General features: G+C 34.5%; 1 protein-coding gene across 1 annotated transcript in view; it reads right to left on the reverse strand.

Annotated features, from left to right (window-relative positions):
* Positions 1-559: 559 nt before the first annotated feature.
* The window catches only part of LOC140789143 (trafficking protein particle complex II-specific subunit 130 homolog), a 23,919-nt gene continuing 2,016 nt past the window's right edge, over positions 560-22,462 (reverse strand). Inside the window, 22 exon segments of the mRNA XM_073138750.1 lie at positions 560-1,046; positions 1,138-1,228; positions 2,450-2,721; positions 4,723-4,906; positions 7,539-7,623; positions 7,735-7,825; positions 7,912-8,299; positions 8,598-8,810; positions 9,079-9,624; positions 10,510-10,729; positions 10,849-11,006; positions 14,317-14,407; positions 14,575-14,636; positions 14,957-15,115; positions 15,256-15,345; positions 18,965-18,984; positions 18,987-19,124; positions 19,918-20,008; positions 20,139-20,322; positions 20,769-20,814; positions 20,817-20,949; positions 21,063-21,292. Of these exon segments, the coding sequence (XP_072994851.1) occupies positions 871-1,046; positions 1,138-1,228; positions 2,450-2,721; positions 4,723-4,906; positions 7,539-7,623; positions 7,735-7,825; positions 7,912-8,299; positions 8,598-8,810; positions 9,079-9,624; positions 10,510-10,729; positions 10,849-11,006; positions 14,317-14,407; positions 14,575-14,636; positions 14,957-15,115; positions 15,256-15,345; positions 18,965-18,984; positions 18,987-19,124; positions 19,918-20,008; positions 20,139-20,322; positions 20,769-20,814; positions 20,817-20,949; positions 21,063-21,292 (3,668 nt within the window). The 3' untranslated portion in view covers positions 560-870.

Here is a 22,462-nt window from a genome sequence, read left to right on the forward strand (position 1 = left end):
TGTCCCAAAATATGGGATGGGTTTATTTGTATGGAGTATACAGTGCCAAGACCTTTATCAATAGCTAAAGGGAATTAATCAAAAGAACTCTGCATTTAATAAATATTTAATTTGATGTTTATGTGTTGCTTTTAATGTCCCAAAAATTATGTTACTTTTTAAAATGAAAAAAAAACTAAAATGCCCAAAATACCGCTCACGAGCCACTTCATCATCCTTTTACATGACAAGAAAACTATAGTCTGTTAGTAAATAATTGAAAACTAAGTAAAATGGTAATGTTTTTCCACTGTAACAATAGATTGGTCAAAACCTCCATAAGATATTTCACCATTATAGTGGCAACTGTATGACCACTGCTAGAAAACCTCTCTCTCGCTGCATATATATATATATATATATATATATATTCAAGGATCCTTTTCTTTCTGAATCTAGAGTTTGATTTCATTCTTTAGTGGTAAACATGGATAACTACTTTACAAGTGACTAATTCTCCCCCAAAATATTTGGCACCAGACAAAGAAGTAGACACGAAATTTATCATGAAAAACTCGAGTTCTGCAAGGAGACAACCATACTCTAGAGGCTCCATTTAGATTGTTGACTGGCGAATGACCACTCAACTTGCATCCATCCAGGGTTTTAAGCATTTACTCGACCAAGACAAATGGAAATAAAGAACAAAACTTCACAGATTCATAAAAGGAAACTAACAAAAGACCTTGAATATACAACCTCAGGAGTACTAAAACAAATGAACAAGAAAGATCAAGATGAAAACTCATGAACAAGTATTACGCTGGTGTGCAATATGAAAGACTATCTATGAGAAGCATGCTAGCACGTAATATATAAAGCTAATGAGAATCACGCCGGTATGCAATATGAAGAGCTAAGCATAGGTGGGAGGACACAGACGAGGTGAGGACCTGCTGGATTGCAGCTAATGTTTGCATCACCAACATCAGGCAAACCAAGCTGCGGCGGGCGCACGTATCCGGACACCAGCGGGACACAGGTAACTGTGACCTCTATCCTCGAACCTGCAGTTCTGCTAATATTAGAATTGGGTGTGCATAGAATATCCACAAAGAGATATTGGAGATAAAGATGGAAATGAGTTATAATACAGGCCTTGTGTTTTTGACAATGATACATGTCCTCTTTTCCTCCCAGCAATCATCCAGTTCTGTGGGTTGGCATCAACTTCATACAGCACCTCAGCCTGTCAAGTGAATAGCGCTTAATATTCATCAATTCCAAAGCAAGAAACAGATAGAACAACTGTATCTTTGTTTGAAACCTGTTTATGCATGTACATATGCTAACATGTTTTGATTCCCAGAAGCAAAACCAGGAGGCCCATTCACTAAATTTGTTTTGGAACAGGCACCTAAATAGTTTCTTGCCTATCTGCTATGATAGTGGGCAAAGCATCCTCTTGGATGGTTCCAAAAATCATGTCCAAAAGGCTAAATGAGTCTTTTACGTGCTTTGGATACCATTAGGCTGACAATTCCATCAAAGAGTTCTTTTCACCAAAAGAAAAGAAAGAAAAAAAACACAAAAGAGGATTAAAGGGTGTACATTATTGGTTAAAATACATCCAATTACTCTTAGTAAGTTAGTAGCCTATAACCAAATTCTAAACTTCATAGTTGAGCAGTTGATTTTTTATCAGAGAGTGCTAGATGCATTAAATTATCAAAGCAAACTATGATTCTACTTTGAGCATGAGATTTTAGAACCTTTATGTCAGTCTGGTTATTAGAGAACTCTACAAGAAGAAGAACAACAACAACAACAAAGCTTTTAGTCCCAACTATTTGGGGTCAGATATATGGATCTTGCTTCTCCATTCTATTTAGTGCATTGGTTTGTGCCGACTCAAGCAAATATCATATCTTCGTTACCTAATTTCCTAGTGTTAGTTTTGGTTTTCCTTTCCTTCTTAAGAACCTTCTATTTGAATGAAGACACTCTTTTTTATGGGTGCCTTATGTGGGTCTTCCTTGGACATGTCCAAACTACCTTAATCTATTCTTGCATAATTTTTCTTACAACACCTAGCTTTTGTCCAATATAATCATTTCCCTATTCCATCTTTTCTGGAAGTGCCACATAACCACCTTCACACCCTCATTAAGATCGGGTATACCCAACTTTTGATGAATATGTTGATTTCTAGTTGCCCAATATTCTAATCCGTAAGAATTGTCAAGCCTATGGCCGTTCTATAAAAATCTACTTCCAACATAAGGGGTATACCATGATCACACAACACACTAGAATGAATGATCACACAACACACTAGAAGCACTTCTCCATTTTAATCATTCCAATTTAATTCTATTAAAAGAGTAAAACGAAAATCCAAAACACAGCTAGGGAATATAGAAGTCTGAGTATTTCAAATTCCAAGAGAAAAATATTGTACAGGACTTACTCGGTTTTCATCTATATTTTTCAATCTTTCAACTCTCCATCTCATATTGACCAGCTGTCCAACTCTCAAGCAATCACATGAAAATGGAAGAAAGCCAACCGCTACACATGGATCAAGTACAGGGCGTTGCAAAACAAGTGCACTCTTGAACAGAAGCTCCCCATGATTTCCAGGTTTAACTGACACTGCTGTATGCGCTCCAACAGTTCTGTCCCCAATAATTCCATATTTAATATTTAGTAAGCTGTCTGTTTGTACTCCGTCCTCCTGATCTGCATAATTTAACATTTTTTAACTAATCTAACCAATTCATGTGAACAACCAAATAAGATGTTACGGAAAATAACCAGCAATGATGGACATCAACTACATGAATAGAGTCAACCGGAAGGAAAGAATACAAGACATCAAAAAAATAATAGTAAGTTAGAGCCATATCAATAGTCTGAACCATCATGTCTAGAAAAGTAACAGAAAGCCATAGGAATACAAGCCCAAGCTATGCTCACACTTTTCCTTCTCTATTGGGTAAAAGGTACAATCACACTCTGTTGCTAATATTTCAGTCATTTTATTAGAATTGTTGTTACTTGTTAGAACAGCATAATCTTAAACTTAAAAGAGGACAGTTGTTTATTTATAAATCTGTATAGGATAAGGCGATAGATATGGATGAACTCTGTTTATAACCATCGCTAATGTTTTTTACCAACAAGGAAGCGCCATAATTTAGTTCTTCAAGATGAGATCCAGTAACCAATAATAACTGAATTATCAAAATCAGATATAGCAGTAAGAAATATGTACACTAAATAGACAAAAGCACGACTAACGTTTCTCATATAATCAATCCAAAAATAATTGAATCCCCTATCTGCTCCCATCCAATTAATGGACTCATCCAATAGCAACAGTTTTTTATGAACTTCCTCACAAGGACTATCTAGTTTCTTCTGAACCTCCTTTAAATTTCAAGAATCTAATGATCAGCATTTCACTTTTCTTTTCATTCCCACCATATCAGATTAATTTGTGACATCTACATTGTTCTCATATGATTGGTTGTCTAGATCAGACTAAAATTCATGACATACACAGTGTTCTTGTATCGCTTGTCTACCCTCTCTATAACCAAAAATTCTGATCAATGCTACCATTCCAGTCTTGTCATTGACTTTTTTATAAATTTCCTTCACACCTCAAAGATGCACAAAGAGTGCACAGAAATTCCACTTAAGAACTATAAAGTACCAGTACATGGTAGCATCAATGCACAACATATAGAAGGCAAGGAAAAAGTTGTGAATATCAGTATGTCACAAAATCAAAAAGCCTTGCACCAATAGTGATAATCTCTTCTCGTCCAGATCAACATTCTAATAGGCCTGTGGCATGTGGGCGGCAATGGCACCACATATATACACGTGAAGCCACATATAAAACTGTGTAGACTCGGCCGCATTTAGAAATTTTAGATTATGAAAACTTGAGTACAATATACTGGCTTAATTAGCAGTTCTTCCTTGGCGACAGTCAATTGAAAAATTAGTTCATGTTAGTCTAACAGAGACCACTAGGGACCTTGTAGGTGGCAGTTTCTTTCTCATCTGCTGGAAGCATAATAGATTACTTTCTTATTTTTCAATGAACAAGAAAACCTAGAAAATATTTTAATATCATAGTTCAAGAATCTTGATCAAAAAAAAAAGAATCAGATTGAAGTTTATCTATAAAAGGTTTTCATAATTATCGACAATTTAGTATGTAGGTAAAATTTAAGTTACCAAAGAACGAAGTTACAATCTATCACTCATAGTAAAGATAAGGTTATTTGACTATTTTAGGACATAGGGCTCGATTTATAAATAGTCGAAAGAAAAGGTTTGAACTTTGAACAAAACAAGTCACTAATGCATGGTGTGAAATTGAAATTTTCCTTTATTTCTTTTGAAAGGATATACACCTATTACAATGGATACAACTTAGAGCACAAAAGATGTATCATTATTTATATCAAGCAATACATATGAATGACTTTGTCCCCAACAAACAATAATAAACTAAACTAAGCAAAGATTGGTAATATGAACCCATATTATACTAGTTCAGAATAACGGCATACTTTGTCTCATGCATGATAACCTATAAAAATGGTGTAATAAGTTGAAAGTGCAACGTGAATATTCCAGAAGTTACCCTTGTAATAATCACTAACTTCGACAGCCAAACGGCCCAAACATATTCTCTAAGTTAAACGAATGTGAAAATTTTACCTCTGGTATTAGCTAAGCGTATAGTAAATAAGATTCCTGCTGTAGAAGATGGAGAGATAACAAGGGGGAAGAAACTTGAGGTTGGTCGTCCATCACCCTTGCCTATGTGGACAAATCCAGCTTGAAGATCTAGCCATGCATCATATAAGTTCAGGGTAGCCTTCACTTGGGAATGCAATATCACCTAGATATTCAGACAGATTGAAAAAGAACACCAAAATAAATTTCGATGAAGATCATTAATTCTTTCATACTATTTGGAGAGGTTACAACATTGTGTACAACTGTACTAATGCAAACCAGTAATCCACGTAAGAGAACTTTCTCCCCAAACTACTTCATGTACACAGCAAAAAAATTTCTTCATAAACAAACCTATTAGTCTCATTCTTTTCCTAGAAAGAAGGGTTGTGATTACCATTGATTACTGAATGTTCCTGATAGCTGGGGTCACAGCTCAAAACTAACAGCAGCAGGATAGTGCTCAGCTCAAGCTTGAATGAGCTGTGGATTATGTGAAGCCAGGTTGGCTCGCCCTTAAAGGCTAAACCAACCATGTTCAAGCTCAGTCTACCAAACAAAATTCCAAGTATGGGTATAAACAAGGGGAGCTCGAGTGACCTCAACCTAGCTAAGCTTGGGTCAAAATCTATTGGACACAGGTTCAAGCTTCAACTGATCAAGTGATCCAATGGCTCGTCGGCAAGCTCAATAACCAAGCTGGCTCAAATTTGACTCAATTGGCTTGGTTTCAAAAATTTTAGGGAAATTTGCCCCTTATCTTATGGGTTTATTTTGGTTCAAACCTCAGCTTCTCACTTCTTCTTAAAATGTCTCTGCAATTTTAAAAACAAATACATTCGACACTTTGAGTTTAATAACTCACTTCACTTTAACATAAAAGTCAAAGAGAAATATTCGATCATATTCAAGGGTGATATTTTAAAAAAATATCTAAGATTACCCTCATCAATGCTCATAGTGAGCTCATATGTAATGGTTTTACTTTCACAATTATGTCATTTTTTTTTAATTCTTCCGACTAATTTTTATATTTTCAATTTCAAATTATTCCTATGTCAATGGGTATTCAAACTGTTCCCTGAGCAAGGTATTATAATAATATTAAAAGTTTAGTTAATTAATTTTTTATTTGGTAAAATTAGGGTATTATGATGGTAATAGCAAGGATTCGAGTTTCGACCGATCCCGAGTGGGGTCGGCCGAAATGGATCGGGATCGGCTATCCCGATCGGTTTCGGCCTGCTGTAGGTGGCTGCAAGCAGCAGCTAGAGAGAGAGAGAGAGAGAGAGAGAGAGAAAAAGAGGAAGGGAGAGTGAGGGAGAGAAAGGGAGAGAGAGAGTGGGAAAAAGAAAGAGAGTGAGAAAGAGAGGGAAAGATTAAAAAAAAAAGAGGGTATGAGAGAGAGAGTGGGAAAAAGGAAGAGAGTGAGGGAGAGGGAATGATAAAAAAAAAAGGGTATGAGAGAGGAAAAAGGAAGAGAGAGTGAGGGAGAGGGAAAGATTAAAAAAAATGGGGTATGAGAGAGAGGAAAAAAGGAAGAGAGAGTGAGGAAGAGGGAAAGATTAAAAAAAAAAGGGTGAGAAAAAGAGAGAAAGAAAAAGATAGAAAAAGAGTGTGGGAGAGAATGAATACTTTAGACTAACAAGTTAGAGGGATAGAAAAGAAGAGAGGGAGAAAAAGAGATTTTTACTTTTTAGGCTTTATATGTGAGTAATTATTATTTCTTATTTTCTAAATTTTTAGAAATTTCTCAACATTTTTAATAATATTTAAAATTTTTATTTAATTAAAATAGTCCGATCCGATACAGGCGGCCGATACGGCTGATACAGCCGATACGTATCGTTTTTTCGGACGGCCGATCCCGATCCCGATACCGATTTTTGGAACCTTGGGTAATAATAGGGTGTAAATTGGAATTTCTTTTGGTAAGAGATAAGGGTTTCTTTATATAAAAAGGGATAGGGTAGAGTTTGAACCATAAAAATTCATAATGCAAGGGTTTTTGAAATTTTCCCAAAATTCTATATCAGTTTGACACCCCTAATTCCAAGTCGACAAGTAGCACATTTAAATCTCTAGAACCAGCATGTTCATGTGCTTCTCAATCACCATAACAAAGCCAATGTAAGGTGCTGTTGAGTGAACAAATGGCCAATGTTATCATGTGAACCTAAATAGTCTTTGTTGAAATATTAAAGAAAAGCTAAAATCTTATAGCATGCGCCAGCTCTGAACCCATGAATCATGCATTGTACATAGCTCGCATCAACTATACTACCATAAAAAATGTTTAAACTTAAACCTCATGGACAAATATGTATAACCTAGGAAACATCACTACTTATATACTTACTATTCAAGCTATTTAAAGAACTCAAACTCAGCTCGTTTATTAAACAAGCGAGCTCAACCTGAGCCACAAAAGAGTCAAGCTTGAGCAGCTCCAAGTTTATTAGCTCAATCAATACCCCTATTTGAAACCTCATGAATGTTGCAAGTTGTACGTATTGTCCTTCCTAATTAAACCACCACAATATAAGATTAATTGAGATGACCAAGTTTAAAGTGTAAACAAGGATGTTAGGTGTGTGAATCTTGTGTATTGATTTTTGAAAATCTCACAGAATAAAAGCAGTTATGATATCTTTGGTTCTTTACAGTAAAAAAACAGAAAAAGAATAAGTTAGATAAAAGAAAGTCAAACACTCAACAGACATTGAAAAAATCAGAATTATAATAGCCAATAACCACAACTTTCAAGAAACTTCTACAATGTTGAGAATCCATACCTGCAAAAGTAAAATGCCATCACTGCATTTATCTGCAATGCGTGTTGTGACATTGAATGGGTCAGTAAAATTCACTGCAATTGTCCTGGAAACCAAGTATATGGTGTTAAAGATTACTTTGAAGAACATATATCTCATTAACTGATAAACCTGATTCATGATAAAAGAATGAATGAAATCTGAAAATGAACGTTACCTTTCAAATATTTGATTGTGGAAAGCTCCAAATTCGAGTTTCAGAGCAATCATTCTCATTCCATCTACAATATTCTGCTTTTGAGGAAAGACTGAAAATAAACTAAAGTCAGAAATCTGGAACCTTACTCTACCCATATGCATGTGATACATATATCTTTAGCTATAATGAACAAACCTGCTGATGCTCCCCTTGAAATCCTGTCATCAATAGCACGAACAGGAAACCACACAATAGTAGTTGTATCACTAGCCCAATCAGGCAACTCTATTTTACCACTTTGAAGCAACACCTGTTCGAATACTCTAGCAGAAGTGGCAGAGCTTGTTGTAATGTTGGAGTCACCAGCATAAGTTGCCCTCTCCACAGCCTTTGAATGATCCTCTATTTCAATCATATGAGACTCCTCGATTATTAGCCCTGGACCCGTGTCTATATGCAAAATAGCACCCTTCATAGAGTAGTTTATCGGCTTAACAATTATCCCAAACCATTGGAGCTCATTCATAAGCAATGCAGATGATACTGCAGCAGTAATGTCAACCAAAGGTCTAGGCTTGAGCACCTAAAGAGCAACACCAAACACTTAAATGCATAAGATGAACATGAACACTTAAATGCACTAGAGAAAATACTCTTTTGTTTGACTCCTGGCTTACTTTGTATAATATCTAATAATACTGAAATTATCAACTTAGATATAATAATACTGAATTATCGATGTTTAGATCGACTATCTTAGCCCATTAATTTTGTACGAGTTGCAAGTTTCTCAACAACAAAGTTAACAAGTTCAGAAAATTAAACACCACAAAAGATTTCCATAAACTAATACAATACAAGCGAGCTTTTGAGAGTAATACCTTGAGAACAGGTCTTGTTGGCTTCTCATAACTCATGAAATCATCACTATCTTCAGGACCAACTTTAGAGAAGCCATGAGATCTGAATCGTAGATGGCCAATCTGTCCAGTAAGAGCACCCAAGACATAGGAACCAGGCTTTTGTGGGGGGATGTCAAGAGTGATGACATTTCTACCTGGTTTAAGTATATGAGCATTGGAACTCTCAATTGCCTACAAAACGGCAAACCAATCATATCCCTATGTCATAAAATTAAAATTGCAACTTACCAAATAAGCCACCTGACATAAAAGATACATAACTGACCATGCCATCCCCTTCCCTCACCCCCAAATTAATAGATTGTTCAGTATATATATATATATATATATATATATATATATATATATATATATGAAACCCAGGAAGACTTTGTAAATATGCCACCAAGTTTTTGTAGAATCAAACAATTTATAAAAAAATGAAAAACAAAAAGCATACCTCGGCACCTTCATCCACATTATAAGAAGCTGACAGTGTCAAACTAAGAGATTCGAGTGTAATATCGTCTGGAAAGCCACTCCATATTGTTACTGACAGTGTACCTGGATCCCCATCACATAGCTCAAGTGGCAGACCAGGATTTCCAGAAAATGTTATTAGAGATGAGACATCAAGTGGTACTGGATGCTTCATTTCACTATGAGCAAGCCTAACAACCTCTGACTGGAAAGCTTGCCGCTCTTTATTCAAGAATAAATCATTATCCAAAGACAATAATCTAACACAGGAGGAAAGGTAGCCAGCTTCATCATTAAGAATCTTCTGGCATTCTGCGAGATTCGGAAGTACATCAGCCAATAGGTCTTGCCAACCTTCACCAGCATAAAGTGCGCAAACTTTCTCATATGATTTTGCAGCCAAATCAAAGTTTCCATGCTTAAAAAGTATAGCTGCAATCTCTCCATCCAGGACAACACCATGCCTTTTCCACCAAGAACGGTGGTAATTTTCAGCAGCTCCTTTTGTAAGCTCCATATATTTTTGCTGAAAACACATTATGTAAGTGAATACAAGCTAGTTTGCTTTAATGGGTTTGCTAGTCAATTAGCCTCTTCTAGAGGCTAATAGCATGGACATTTGCAAACTTCCATGACAAATAAATCAAATTTGTAACCAAAAGCATACAAATTAAACATGACAGAACAGCCGAACTAGTTTATACACCTGAAGACAAAATCCTGCAAAGAGTCATCTCTGGCTCTCTGTCATTTTCGCTAACCAGAATTAAAGCTCAGAGCTACGGAATCTATTGAATTAGCTCCCAAATTTAAGGTGCATAAAGGGTTTATACTTCATAAATAGCTTGTATGTCTGTACATTTGAAAAACATTCCTCATATGCAATCTGTGGTGGTATAAAAAGTTAAACGAGCAGAGATTGAGATCAAATAAATAGTGTGCTCTCATCTCCATCAATGAAATCCAGATGTGCGGTTCATGGCAGCTATACATTCCGAGTATGAAAAAAGTAGATAAAGAAAATGCCACATTTGAAAAGAAGTTATAAAATCATATAATCTTCTATCACGAGGAAACAAATAAAAGATATCATCATTTATGTTTTTCCCCAGAAGCAGGGGAGGACTGAAACTTAAAAGGTTCCACAAGAAGAAAAGATAGATGGACTTATTTGACCAGCTATGATAGATCAGATATTAGCCATCTAGGAGTTTGTAACTTTGTATCAAATTAGGGAACAAAGTGAAATAATCTTCGTCTCTGATATCAAAGGGATAAACAAATTAGAAAAGATAAAAATGCTCAATTAGATCCGAAAAGAATGTTATTTAATTGAAGCTATTTTATTCAACCTACTGACAGAGGCGAAAACATGTAAATAGCTCAATCTTAATGCAAAAATCTGTAGTACCTCATATTCCTGCAGTGATGATAGTGAACTCAATAAATCGAGATTAGATATCGTCTGTTTCAGTGCATGCTCTGCTGCAACATGGATCTCTGATAATCTCATAGGGCGATCAAGTGACAATGAGCCTTCAGAAGTTGCTGGTACAGAATATGTCCTTGACATAGTAGCACTTGCATTAGTTTTATTGGGAGAGAACCTTGAATTTCCATCCAGACCTGAGCTGCCCACACAATGCAACATAAATGGAACACAAATGAAGCTTGATGTTTTTGAAGTTAAAGAAGAACATCTATGAGACAAAACCAAACCATATATTATCATTGTCTAAACAATCATTACCCATCATTATGATGACTATCAAGTAACTCGGACACATTTCCAATGGACAGGGCAGCTCTACGACGATTAGCCTCCCGTAAAAGTAAAGAAGGTTCTAGTGGCAATGCTTTCCTGTGAATGTTGAAGTGCTTTCCTCTACGATTTTCTTGAAGAAACATCTGCATTCAGAAGAAAGCACAACTTCAATATACTTTCTGTGAATTAAGCTGCTGTAAGATGTCATTTCAGAGGATGGATGGTACAAAATATAGCATTTCCTTCAACTTATCTTGATCTTTTAGTTGCAGTAGTCTAACAGCTTTGTCTAAGTTATCCTGCATGACGAAGTTCTCTACAGTACAAGAGATGTTCACACAATAGAAGTTGCTTGCTTTGGAAGTTAATTCAGCCTTGCAATTAAAAACAGAAACTAAGCGTCCCTTCCCTGTCCATGAGCCATCAAATGATTACCAAGTTTCTGCAGATTTATTGTCGTAGTGTACTGTGTGATCTCCAAACTAAAATCACTCATAGATGGCCATATAACATACCGGAAGCGTGTAATACATAGCATCCTCAGGTTTTCTAGGCAAGTACATAGTCAATAAATAACCATGAAGTAAAATTTCTAAAGTCAAGCTTGCTCATAATAAACTTCATAAAGGTGCTGAACTTTAATTCTATCAGGCTTGCGAGTAAGCGTGACCAATCGTCCTTCCTTTCTATTCCATGTGGATAGAGTCCAAGTGTTTAACTACTTATGTACTTAGTACATTGAGATTTCTAGAAAGAGTAGGTTTGCCGGCAAAGATGGCATGTGCACAGGAGGTGCTGCATAATAGTAACAACCCTGAATGCACAAATCTTCTACACAATATGCACCCTATATGGAACAAAATCCAACTACATTAAGTACGAAGCTAATAGCAGCTAGCTGCATGCTATCATGGAGTTTGGGGCATTTATTAATGATACATCAAACAATGCACCACCAAAGTGGAATTGTAATGTTTGCAAATCAGTAATAATGGACCGGACAGGATGTAAGGTCTAAGGAATGTAGAGAAATTGTCAAGTAATTGAAATGTGATACAGCATAAGGATCAAGTTCTCCAAGAAAAAGTCGTCAAATAAGCCATGCAAATAAACTGAAGGAGTGAAATATCTATGTGCTAAAAAATTGTTGACATTTCAAATTATTAACTTCTATTATAAATTATTCTTGTCAACCTACCAACTACTCTAAAAACTTAACCATGTTAGCCCCCATTCATTTCCAAAATATCTTTTTTCTAATTCCGAAATACAATTCTTTATCCCCAAATAATAGTTAAATATCAAAATAGTCTTATTCCAGAATACAAATAGTATTCATCAAAATTACATCTTATACTATACATAAACTCAATTATCAATTTATTCTTGATTTGACTACAAATTCTCTCAAATATTTTATCATACTTTATTACTTCTCTCTCATCTCTCGAACATCTTATTATAATTTATCGCTCATCTCTCTTCTCCCTCAATCATCTTATCAATACATTACCATAATTTATCATTCATCTCTCAAACATTTATAATACATAATACCACCTCATATAATAATTATAATAATAATATATTATTCTAATAGTAAATTCTTAAGATTAAGTATAAATATTACAAAATTTCTTAATAATATAATGTAATTGGACTTAAAAAATATATATTTATAATCTATTGTTCTATAACTTTTTTGTTTTACACTAATGAATAAAAATCAACTTAAAAAGTATAAATGTCAATAATTAAATATTCCATGAAAATAAGTACATTTTAAAAATTATTATTATTAGATACTATTTTAGAATATGCTTAAATATAAATATAAATATTAAAAAACTATTAATAATATAATATATAACTTGATAGAATAAAATTAATTATAAATTATCTTATTATTAAAATAATTTTTACATGTACTAATAACATTAAAGTATAATATTAATAAACCAATGTGTTATCAAATTAAATATTTATTCAAAGATAAAATAATACATTTACTATTTAAACCACATATTAACCTAATCGAATCTTTCTTTCTGTAAGTAATAAAATAAGAAATTACATACCTACTACTTCCCTCCCAATCATTGCACACCTAGGACAGCATTTTATGGTAACCATAGATGGCCATGCTATAGGCATGGCACAGCACGTGCCACAAGAGAGGAAGAGAAAAGATGGGGGCAACTACTCACCTTCACCCTTCTCTACTCGTCGTCGCTCGCCGCCAACCTCACTTTGTCATCCTCGACCCCCCCAAGCGAGATGCATCACTTGCAACAAACATGTCGGGTGCCCTAGCCCAAGGAGGAGGAAGAAAGGGGCAATTGGGTCGGGTTGATTAAAAAATTAAGTTGCTCATCTAGCTCGGGTGCATTGCGAGTGATGCGTCTCGCTAGGGGGCGGCGAGCAATGATGACGGCGAGCAAACCGCTAGGAGGGGTATCGTGCGGCACCCCTCGTGCCACATGCTGGTATGCCACCGGCATGGTCATCATTGATAGCAACGATAAAGTATTACCTACCTACCAGCATCCAATGTATATATAGACGACAACATAGTAATGAACACCTACCAACACTCTATATAGCATTGCATACATAAAACATAAAGCATGATAATACATTATTATATGCATGCATTACATACATATAATACATTAATTTATTTACCATTTATCCAATCAATCTACTTTCAATCATATCGAAGGGTATTTTAATAATTTTTCTTTTTTACCTTCATTTTATATCACATCAAACATAATTAGTACACCCCTATACTAGAATGCAAATAAACATAGAAATAGTTATTTCTAGAATAAATCCCTTATTTTGGTATTAATAAATAGAAATTGCTATTCTTATTTCACCTCTATTCCACATATAAACAAGGCCTTAGAAAATAGCAGTTTTAATCCTCTTTTTATTCTAAACAATCCTAGGCTAGAAACATTCCGGTAGGCCCAAGACATGGATTTGAATTAAAAAGGTGGAGGTTTAATATTTAATAGACAGATAGGTCTAGTAGGATTTGAACTCTATATCTCTTGCTTTGTTACCAAGTTGATTCATCGAAGGCCAGGTTGAAAAGGTGGCATTAGTGTATTTGGTAAGGCATGGAGAGATTTGTTCTACAAAAAAAAAAATTAAGCTTCAAATTTAGTTTGACAATGCACTAATTCTATATGATAAGGCCAATAAAGAAATTAATGTGAGGATTTTAGAGTGCACAGAGTGCTTGTAAGCCAAATTTAGTTGTCTGTGGAATGTACTAATGCAGTCCACAAACAACTTCTGCTTTACAACTGCAAAAGCAGTGATATTTCATGATCATACAATTAAATTCTCGTCAGCAGAATATTAACACAGGAAGGAACTTTATGATGTAAAAATAATGTACTTATAATAACAGGAGTATGCTTTTCAGCACAAAGGACTTGCCTTCTCCTTTGAAAGAACTTCAGCCGAAGCATCAGGTGGAACTGAAGGCCATGTAGCTGGTTTGGGCCAGGGCAGCATGCTTAGAGAAGCACTGACAGAAGAAGATTGAACACAGAGATCCGTGTTAGATGACACCAGAAACAAAAGCTTCAGGCGGGCAAAGATCAAGCAGATCATAAAACAGTAGCAAACTTAGATATACTGTGTACTTTCAGCAATATGAGAAACTGAATATATTTAGGTTAGCCAAATTTATACCTGTTAATTGGACTCTTTTCCATGTCAACTCCATAGCCTATAAGATATGCAAGTCTCATAAACTGCAATATCCATCAAGATCATCTTATAAAACAACCATGAATGTAGCAAATACTAAATACAAGTTCAAAGCTTAAAAATATTGCCTATAACTAGAATAATGAATATTACTTGCTAAATTTCAACTAGTAAAAGATGCAAGTTGACATGTTCAGCTGTTTTAGCATCACAAAACACTAAAATAGCAAAAACTTTAAGATCCATGGAAACAAAAGCAGCACAAATTGTTTAATTGTTTGGGCTCATGATATCCTAGTTGTGACAATCAAATGTTTGACTAGGCTGCTTAATTGAGAAAATACAAGAAGAATATGATTCTCACCTTAACTCGGGCAAGTGAATAAAGGTCACCTTGAAGACGATAGAACTCTTTCTCAGTATCAGGTGCAAGTCCACCATCATAAAGGGAAGTCGTTGAATTTATTAAAGCCAAACAAGCATTTATAACCCAAACTTCTTGAAAGCAAAATGATAGCAATTTCTGAGGAAAAAAAACAGACAAAGGCTGGTATTATTCAGTAAGAGAAGTTTCTAATTCTGCAAACCAGTTCTTCCTGTAATATTCAGTTGCTAGAAATACAAAGGATGACTAGAATGGGAACGAGGCAAAAGATACATTACTTCATGCATGGCTAGCGTCTTTGAATAGCTGATGATAAATGAGTAGCCCCTTGCAGCAACCTCAAGTGGACGACTCAATTTAAACAATAGCTGCAAAATAACAAGACGACTCAATTTGAGTGAACATAAAAAAAATAAACATAATTGTATTTAAAAAAAGATTCAAAATAGTTAGACTTATAGATCGAAAACTGCAAGTCTAAATCATAAAGTACTAATGTACTATCATATTCAAAGCCAAGGATGGCCGTGCCGACCGGCACTTGCCGTGCCAGTAGAGGCACGACACTTGGCACGGGGTGTGCCAATGGCACACCACCGTGTCGAGCCGTGCCGACCGTCACATACGCGTGTCATGCCACATGCCGTCCGGCACAGCCTCGTGCCGGTCATGTGCCAATGTAGAGGCTTTCTTAAAAAAAAAAAAGCTTATTTCAATCAATTTTTATCAAATCAACTTTACTTATTTTCTTAACAAACATGATATGACATGTAGAACCCATTTTTTTAACTTTTTCTTATTTTCATTAATTAACTTTTATTATTTGTTATTTTTGAAATGACAACTTATTTGTCATTTTTTAAAATTGGAATGACAATTCATTTGCTAGACCTGAACAACCACAAAACCGAATTTATCAGAGACAGAAGAAAGAAAAGAGATCATCTCAAGCTCAATATGATTATAGTCAAATGAGAGAAGGACTTGAGTTTATAGGTAGCAAGACATCAGGAGAGGTGCGCCCACAGGATGATATAAGTTCATCATCATTATCATCATATCAATCACACCCACCAGAGCCACAACACCCTTATTATACTCCATATCCACAATCTGCATATGCTTATGGTGTGCCTGTGCCTGTGCTGGTTGTTCCCGTGTATATTCAATATACATATCATATCATCGAAAAATTATAAAATTCTTATTTCTATGAAGACTATGTGAGACGTTATAATGAGCAATAATATCAGTAAATAAATTTTGAAGAATATCAACAAAAATATGTTATTTACAAAAATAATCTAAAGATAAAAAATCATAAAATATTGTAATGTAGATTTTAAATTTTAATACATATATTTAGACAAAAAAATCAAAGATTGACATACCAAAGACCTAAAAATATCTCTAAATATCCTAAAAAATTTATTAAAAATATTATAGGGGGCGTGCCGATGGTGGCACGACCATCACCGTTCAAAACTGCTGGAATTTCTATTGAAAACATCACAAAGCTAACTTTTGGATAAGATAAGCTGGTATTATTATATATGTATGTATGTATGTATGTATGTATGTATATGTCTTGCATAAATATGTGGACGGGTACATAGGTGCATAGACTGTAGACGGGAGAATTTAGAGTTTTACATGTAGCTTAAAAGCAAGGATGGCTATGTCGATGGAGTATCAGCACACGGCACTAGTGCGTGCTAAACTGACATGACCTTGTGCTGACCTGTACCAATCCAGATGAGTTTTTTTTTTTTTTTTAATTTTGTTTTCATACTTTAGAAACTAACTTGGGGTTTACAAATAATAGATTAGTCCAATTTTAGTAGATCTATTATTTATAAGGGTCTTTCTTTAGTGCTAGATCTATTAAAAAAAATACTCTTTGAAATGTAGGAATCAAAGGAAAATCATGATTTCCCTAAAAAAAACTCTCCTAAATTTTAAAAAATCAGAATTAATATGTTAAATTCATTCAAATTGGATCAAAATTGGTTGGAAACCAAGGATGGCTCTGCTTATGGCACAACTTATGCTACAAGAGTAGAGGCTCAACCCACTGTCAACCCCATGCAAGAGAGGGAGAGAAAAAGAAAAAAGAGAAGAAGGCTACACGCCTCTCCCTGTTGGCCATTTGTCATCGCTCTCACCGCTCGCCCTTGCCCTTCACATGCCCTAGCCTGACAAGGAAGAAAATGATGATGGAAGCAGGCTGAATAAAAACTATCCAATTTGCGGATATAACTTAAGTTGCAGATCGCTGCTATTTGACGAGAGAAGGGGTAACATGCGGCACCCCCCACCCCACCCCTCGTGCCACGTGTTGGAATGTCGGCGACACGACGATCCTTGATAGGAACATATAGATTAACTCCACATGAGTTGATTTAAACCCAAATTTTATAATTTTAGGGATAAAATTTCAGTCTAGTTAGATTTCCCTCAAATTGTAGAAAAAAAAATCTGAAATTGATATGTCAAATTCATTCAAATTAATTAAAATCTATATAAGAACATGTTTGATTAACTACATTCAATTAGGTATTGGTTTTTATATTGAACTATTGTCAATTAACAAATATATTCAATTATATTATGCATTCAATAATGTTTTTACTGGACTATTGTTATATCTTTAATAATAGGTCATTTATAAAAATAATATAGCATTAAAAGACTCTAACGTAAACTTTAATTACATGATGAAGTGTTAACTCATTAATATTAGTTTTACTAAACATATTCAATCATATTATGTGTTGAATAATATTTTTATTAGATTATTAATATATCGTTAATAAAATAGGTCATTTAAAAAAATAATTTAAAGGATAAAAACTCTAATGTAGGTTTTAGTACATATATTCTAACTAAAAACTAAATATTGGCATGCTAAAGACCCAAAAATATCTTTAAATACACTAAAAATTTTATTAAAATGTGCTAAATACACGCCAATGGCATGCAGGGGCGTGCCGACTGGGAATCGGCACAGCACATGCCTTTGGCACGACCATCGTTTATTCAAAATAAAGACTAAGAATTGTCATGCCGAAAACATTAAAAATATCTTTAATACCCCCCTAATAATTTATTAGAGGTTGTCAAAGGCATGTCGGGAGCATGCTGACGAGAGATTGGTGCCCATGTGCCTTCGGCACGACCATCTTGCTTAAAAGTGTTGATGTTGTAAATTCTAGATATAAGCTATTGACTCTAACTAGAAGATCTGAATGGTTTACATCATATTCTTATAACAAGACTATTTTCTTAATAGATGCACAAGATACATATATACCCAACTTTGGAAATGCAAAACTTTTGGGACTTACGGGAACTTTGATGCACATCATTGACCATATAAGTTTCCAAATATTTATAAACGTAATCTTTTGGACTTTGCAAGTCAGATCATATGATCAAGGCTGTGTTTACAAGATACAAACTCTTATAGCCATTTATATATGCTCTAAAATATGTGTATATGAACATTACACACATAAATAACATATAAAAATATACCTATCACTAAGATTCTCAAATGAGAAAATGAAAATAGAATAGTTCCATGCTGCTTTAATTAGCGAACTATGGGGAAAAGGGAAATGATGAAATCTAGATTCCAGTTGAAGCAGTTAAAGTATCAACAAGTAAAATCATCAATGGTCATAGCTAGCTAAAAGCAACATAGGATAAAATTTTAGCGACTCTCCAATGAAGGTCAATTAATTGACCTATGAAGCTTCATTGCAAAAGCTAACTCAGAAAAATCTTTCGGGGAGAAATATATTAAGATAAAGATGGAAAAGGACTGGCCAACATAATGTTAGTTCTATACAAGAAATACATAATGAACAATTGATCTAATTTCGCATGCTTCCTCAGAGTACCATTTAACTTTAAACTTTTCACGATACATTAAATATATTGAGCAATGCAAGAGAATACTGCAGTATATAATAATGGGCACACCTTTGATTGGCATGCAAAAGATATTGTCTAAATTCAAACTCTCTAAAAGAATCATCCTGAACGATTTGCGTTAATAGTTTGAAACCAGGATTCAGCAGAGCAGCCTGGTCATCACCATTTTCCAACCCTCCAAAATCTCTGTGCTTCCCAAGAGCATTTACTGCATATGAGAAAAAGCATGAGTGAGCTGATTGATGAGGTAAAAACAGGTCAAGGAACTATGTTCATGACTATAGGACAATAGCCCACTATCACACTAAGGAAATATACTAGTTTCTCCACAATATTGATAAAAGGTTTCATCCTTCTCAACCAAAATTCAGAGAATGGGAAAAGAGATGTGAAAAGGAAAGCTCAAAAAAAGAACATCTCAAAAGATAAGAACAAAATCAGTTGGTGTATGAAGATTGTAGGTCAAGGTAAACATGTAGCATCAAATTTATCGTATTGTCATTATTTATCCAAAAAAGGAAGGAGAAAAGGAAAATAAAATCTAGAATGAGGAGGTTCAATGTCAAATTCTATAGTCTGAAGAGCATCCATAGATATCAAGCCTTGTCCAATTAATTAAATTTTAATTTATATCCACTGAAAGGCATACTGTAGAGCTATTTTGGTAGAATAACTTATAATTTTAATTTGAGAAGGTTTCAAACTTTCAACATATCTAGTTCATAACAGATTAATCAATCTGGCCATTGTTGTGAAAGGACAGACAAAAACTTGTTATCTAAGTCAAATGACACAAATCCATGTGTAAACGGAGAAGAACCAAACCATTATTCAATCAACAATAATTATCTAACCACAAAAAAGTTATAGTGCAGCAGTGAATTGCAGTTTGAAGCATATATATTAGTATTCTATTGTGAACATCATATATTCACCTAGAAATAGATAAAAGTCAAATAATAACAACAATGAAGTGAACAAGAAAATAAATGTGCAGTAACCTGTTTCTAGATAACAAAGTTCCAGCTCATCATATTCACGTAATGAATCTTCATGAAGATGAGCCATCTCAAACATGAAAGCCAAGCTTTCCTGGAACAAAAAGAAATATCAACTTCAAAGGCAAAGCTTAAAAAAAAAGTTTCAGAGAAAATTGAAACAGACAACAGCTAACCCTTTCTTCACTTGAAACTGTTGACATCAAGTAAGTTTGGTCAAATACCTTCAAGATAAAGAAGTTGCAAAAGTTCCACACTGGCATAAAGCGTTGTTCACTAAGCTTGCGAATTTCCTCTTCATAAAATTGAACACGTCTATCCAACGTACTCCTGATAGATTCCACAATTTTGGAATCCAAGTCTTCCCAAAAGCTTGCATCAGCTCCATGTAAGTCCAATTTGCAGCATCTGAATAAGACATGGGGAATTCAAAATTTTGTTCAGCTACCTAGATTAACAAATTCAATCCTTTCATAAGAAAAGAAAAAAGGACAAAAGAAAATATCAACAAAGTCAAACAAATTCAGCAAAAATGGCTCAGTTAAACAGATATAAATGAAGTTGGTGTGCCTCCTGCTATTACAACTGGTTCACCAGATTCGCCTAGAGCAGCATGTATGACTCAAATCAGATAGTAGCTGGGCCGAACTGTATTAAGAACTAAGGAAATGTGGAAAATTGAATTCAGCATGAGATCATTAAAATATGGAAAGGAACACAAAGGGACGGAGGGCACCTTTAATGGAATAGGAATCATAGTTGAAAGAGATGATTCTGTGCCAACTTACAACTCTATCCATTATTAGAGTATATGATATTTTAAATATAAAAAAGTAAATAATGATGTATTATACCTCTCCTTCTTTTTGGAGCTGAAATCAACTTCAAGTCTAGTATGCTTTTTTTTGCCATTTTAGTTGCTTGGTCATTACTAGGATGAACCTTTGAGACGAATACAATGAACCACTCTCGATCATCATTTTGAACAATTAATTTGAGCCGTGGCTTAAGAATGGTCCTAAATTCGTCAAGATCCTGCTCAAATAAAAGAGATAACCTGTAATTAACTCAAGAAAGGGGTTATCAACTTATCATAATAATCAAGACACAGCAGCCTGCAGTAGGATCAATGTGAATGCCAGGAATACCTCGCAAGTAGCAAGAACAACAGTTGCATATGGCTCCCGGAACCAAAACACAGACTGCTCTTGTGGAAACCGACTACGCAGCCTTGCATCAGTAGTTAATATAAACTCAGCCGGCAATTTGTCCACATAAACAGGATTACGAGTCTTGTTATTTAGACAAGCCTTTGTTAATGGCAGGCGTTGTTCAAAACTCTCTTTGACAGTAGGCCACAAGTCACTTACATCTTCAACTGGCACACAGAACAAGGATTACCACACATGAGCTGCAACCAAACTGACCATAAAAAGAATACTCCAAAAAGAGAAAAAACAAATTCAGTCTGATCATATCAAGTAATACTGCTTGTTTTCATTTGGAAGAAAAAAAGATCCACCTCAAATTTTGATGTGGATAACAACAAGAAGTAGGCCAGCATCATCTTATATGAATGTTATACACTGAGATATGCTGGCTTCAATTTGTCTTGTACTATAAATAATGCAAAAGCCCCAAGGAATATCGTGTGGCTTTGAGGTTTACAAAGTATAAAAAAAAGGAAGAAATACAATTTACACCCTTGTAATTAGGCTAAAAATTTAGAGTGTCTCCTGAATTTTATTTGTGTCACTTAACCCCCCTTATAGTTCTAACATATATGCAATGCCTAACAAACATTAATTCTAATATAAAATGATAAAAATACCATTTTTTTGTTACATCAACTAATTATAAAAGTGCTTATTTTGCAAAAATTGTTTTGTCGTATGCTTCATTCTTCTCAATCTGTCTTACTTTTATTCCACATTGTAAAAAACAAAAGAGAGATAATGTAAGGCAAAATGGTCAAAAGTTTAATAATTTTAGTAGATTACCATCACCATTAGTTTTGACAGAAAAGCTAACAATTTCACATAGACTAGGACTACAAAGGAATTAAGTGACACAAATAAAAGTCATTTAGAGATAAAATGTATTTTCTTCTAAGAAATAAAAATAAAAATAAAAATCTATACAACAATAATGTAGGTCCATACACTAGAAAGCTCTTCATCTCAATTAAAAGATAAAATGTATTTTCTCTAGAAAAAATAAAATTAAAAAAAAATCTATACAACAACAATGCAAGTCCCACCACTAGAAAGCTCTTCACCTCAACAATCTCAACACAACAAAGAGTAGGATGGAGCAGAAGGGCGTCAAAGGGAACACTTTAGGCCATGCTTTTCACTACCCTAGAAGGGTTACTACTTACTAGCATTTTGTAGTTTTGGGAAAGCCACAATCTCAACACAACAAATAGTAGGATGGAACAAAGGCATCAAAGGGAACAATTTTGGACATACTTTTCACTTACCTAGAAGAGTTACTAGCATTTTGTATTTTGGGATAGCCACTATCAGTATACCATGTACAAAGCAAT

This window comes from Typha latifolia, chromosome 5, assembly GCF_019914945.1.
Source record: "Typha latifolia isolate L0001 chromosome 5, TyphaL0001v2, whole genome shotgun sequence".
Lineage (NCBI taxonomy): Eukaryota > Viridiplantae > Streptophyta > Magnoliopsida > Poales > Typhaceae > Typha > Typha latifolia.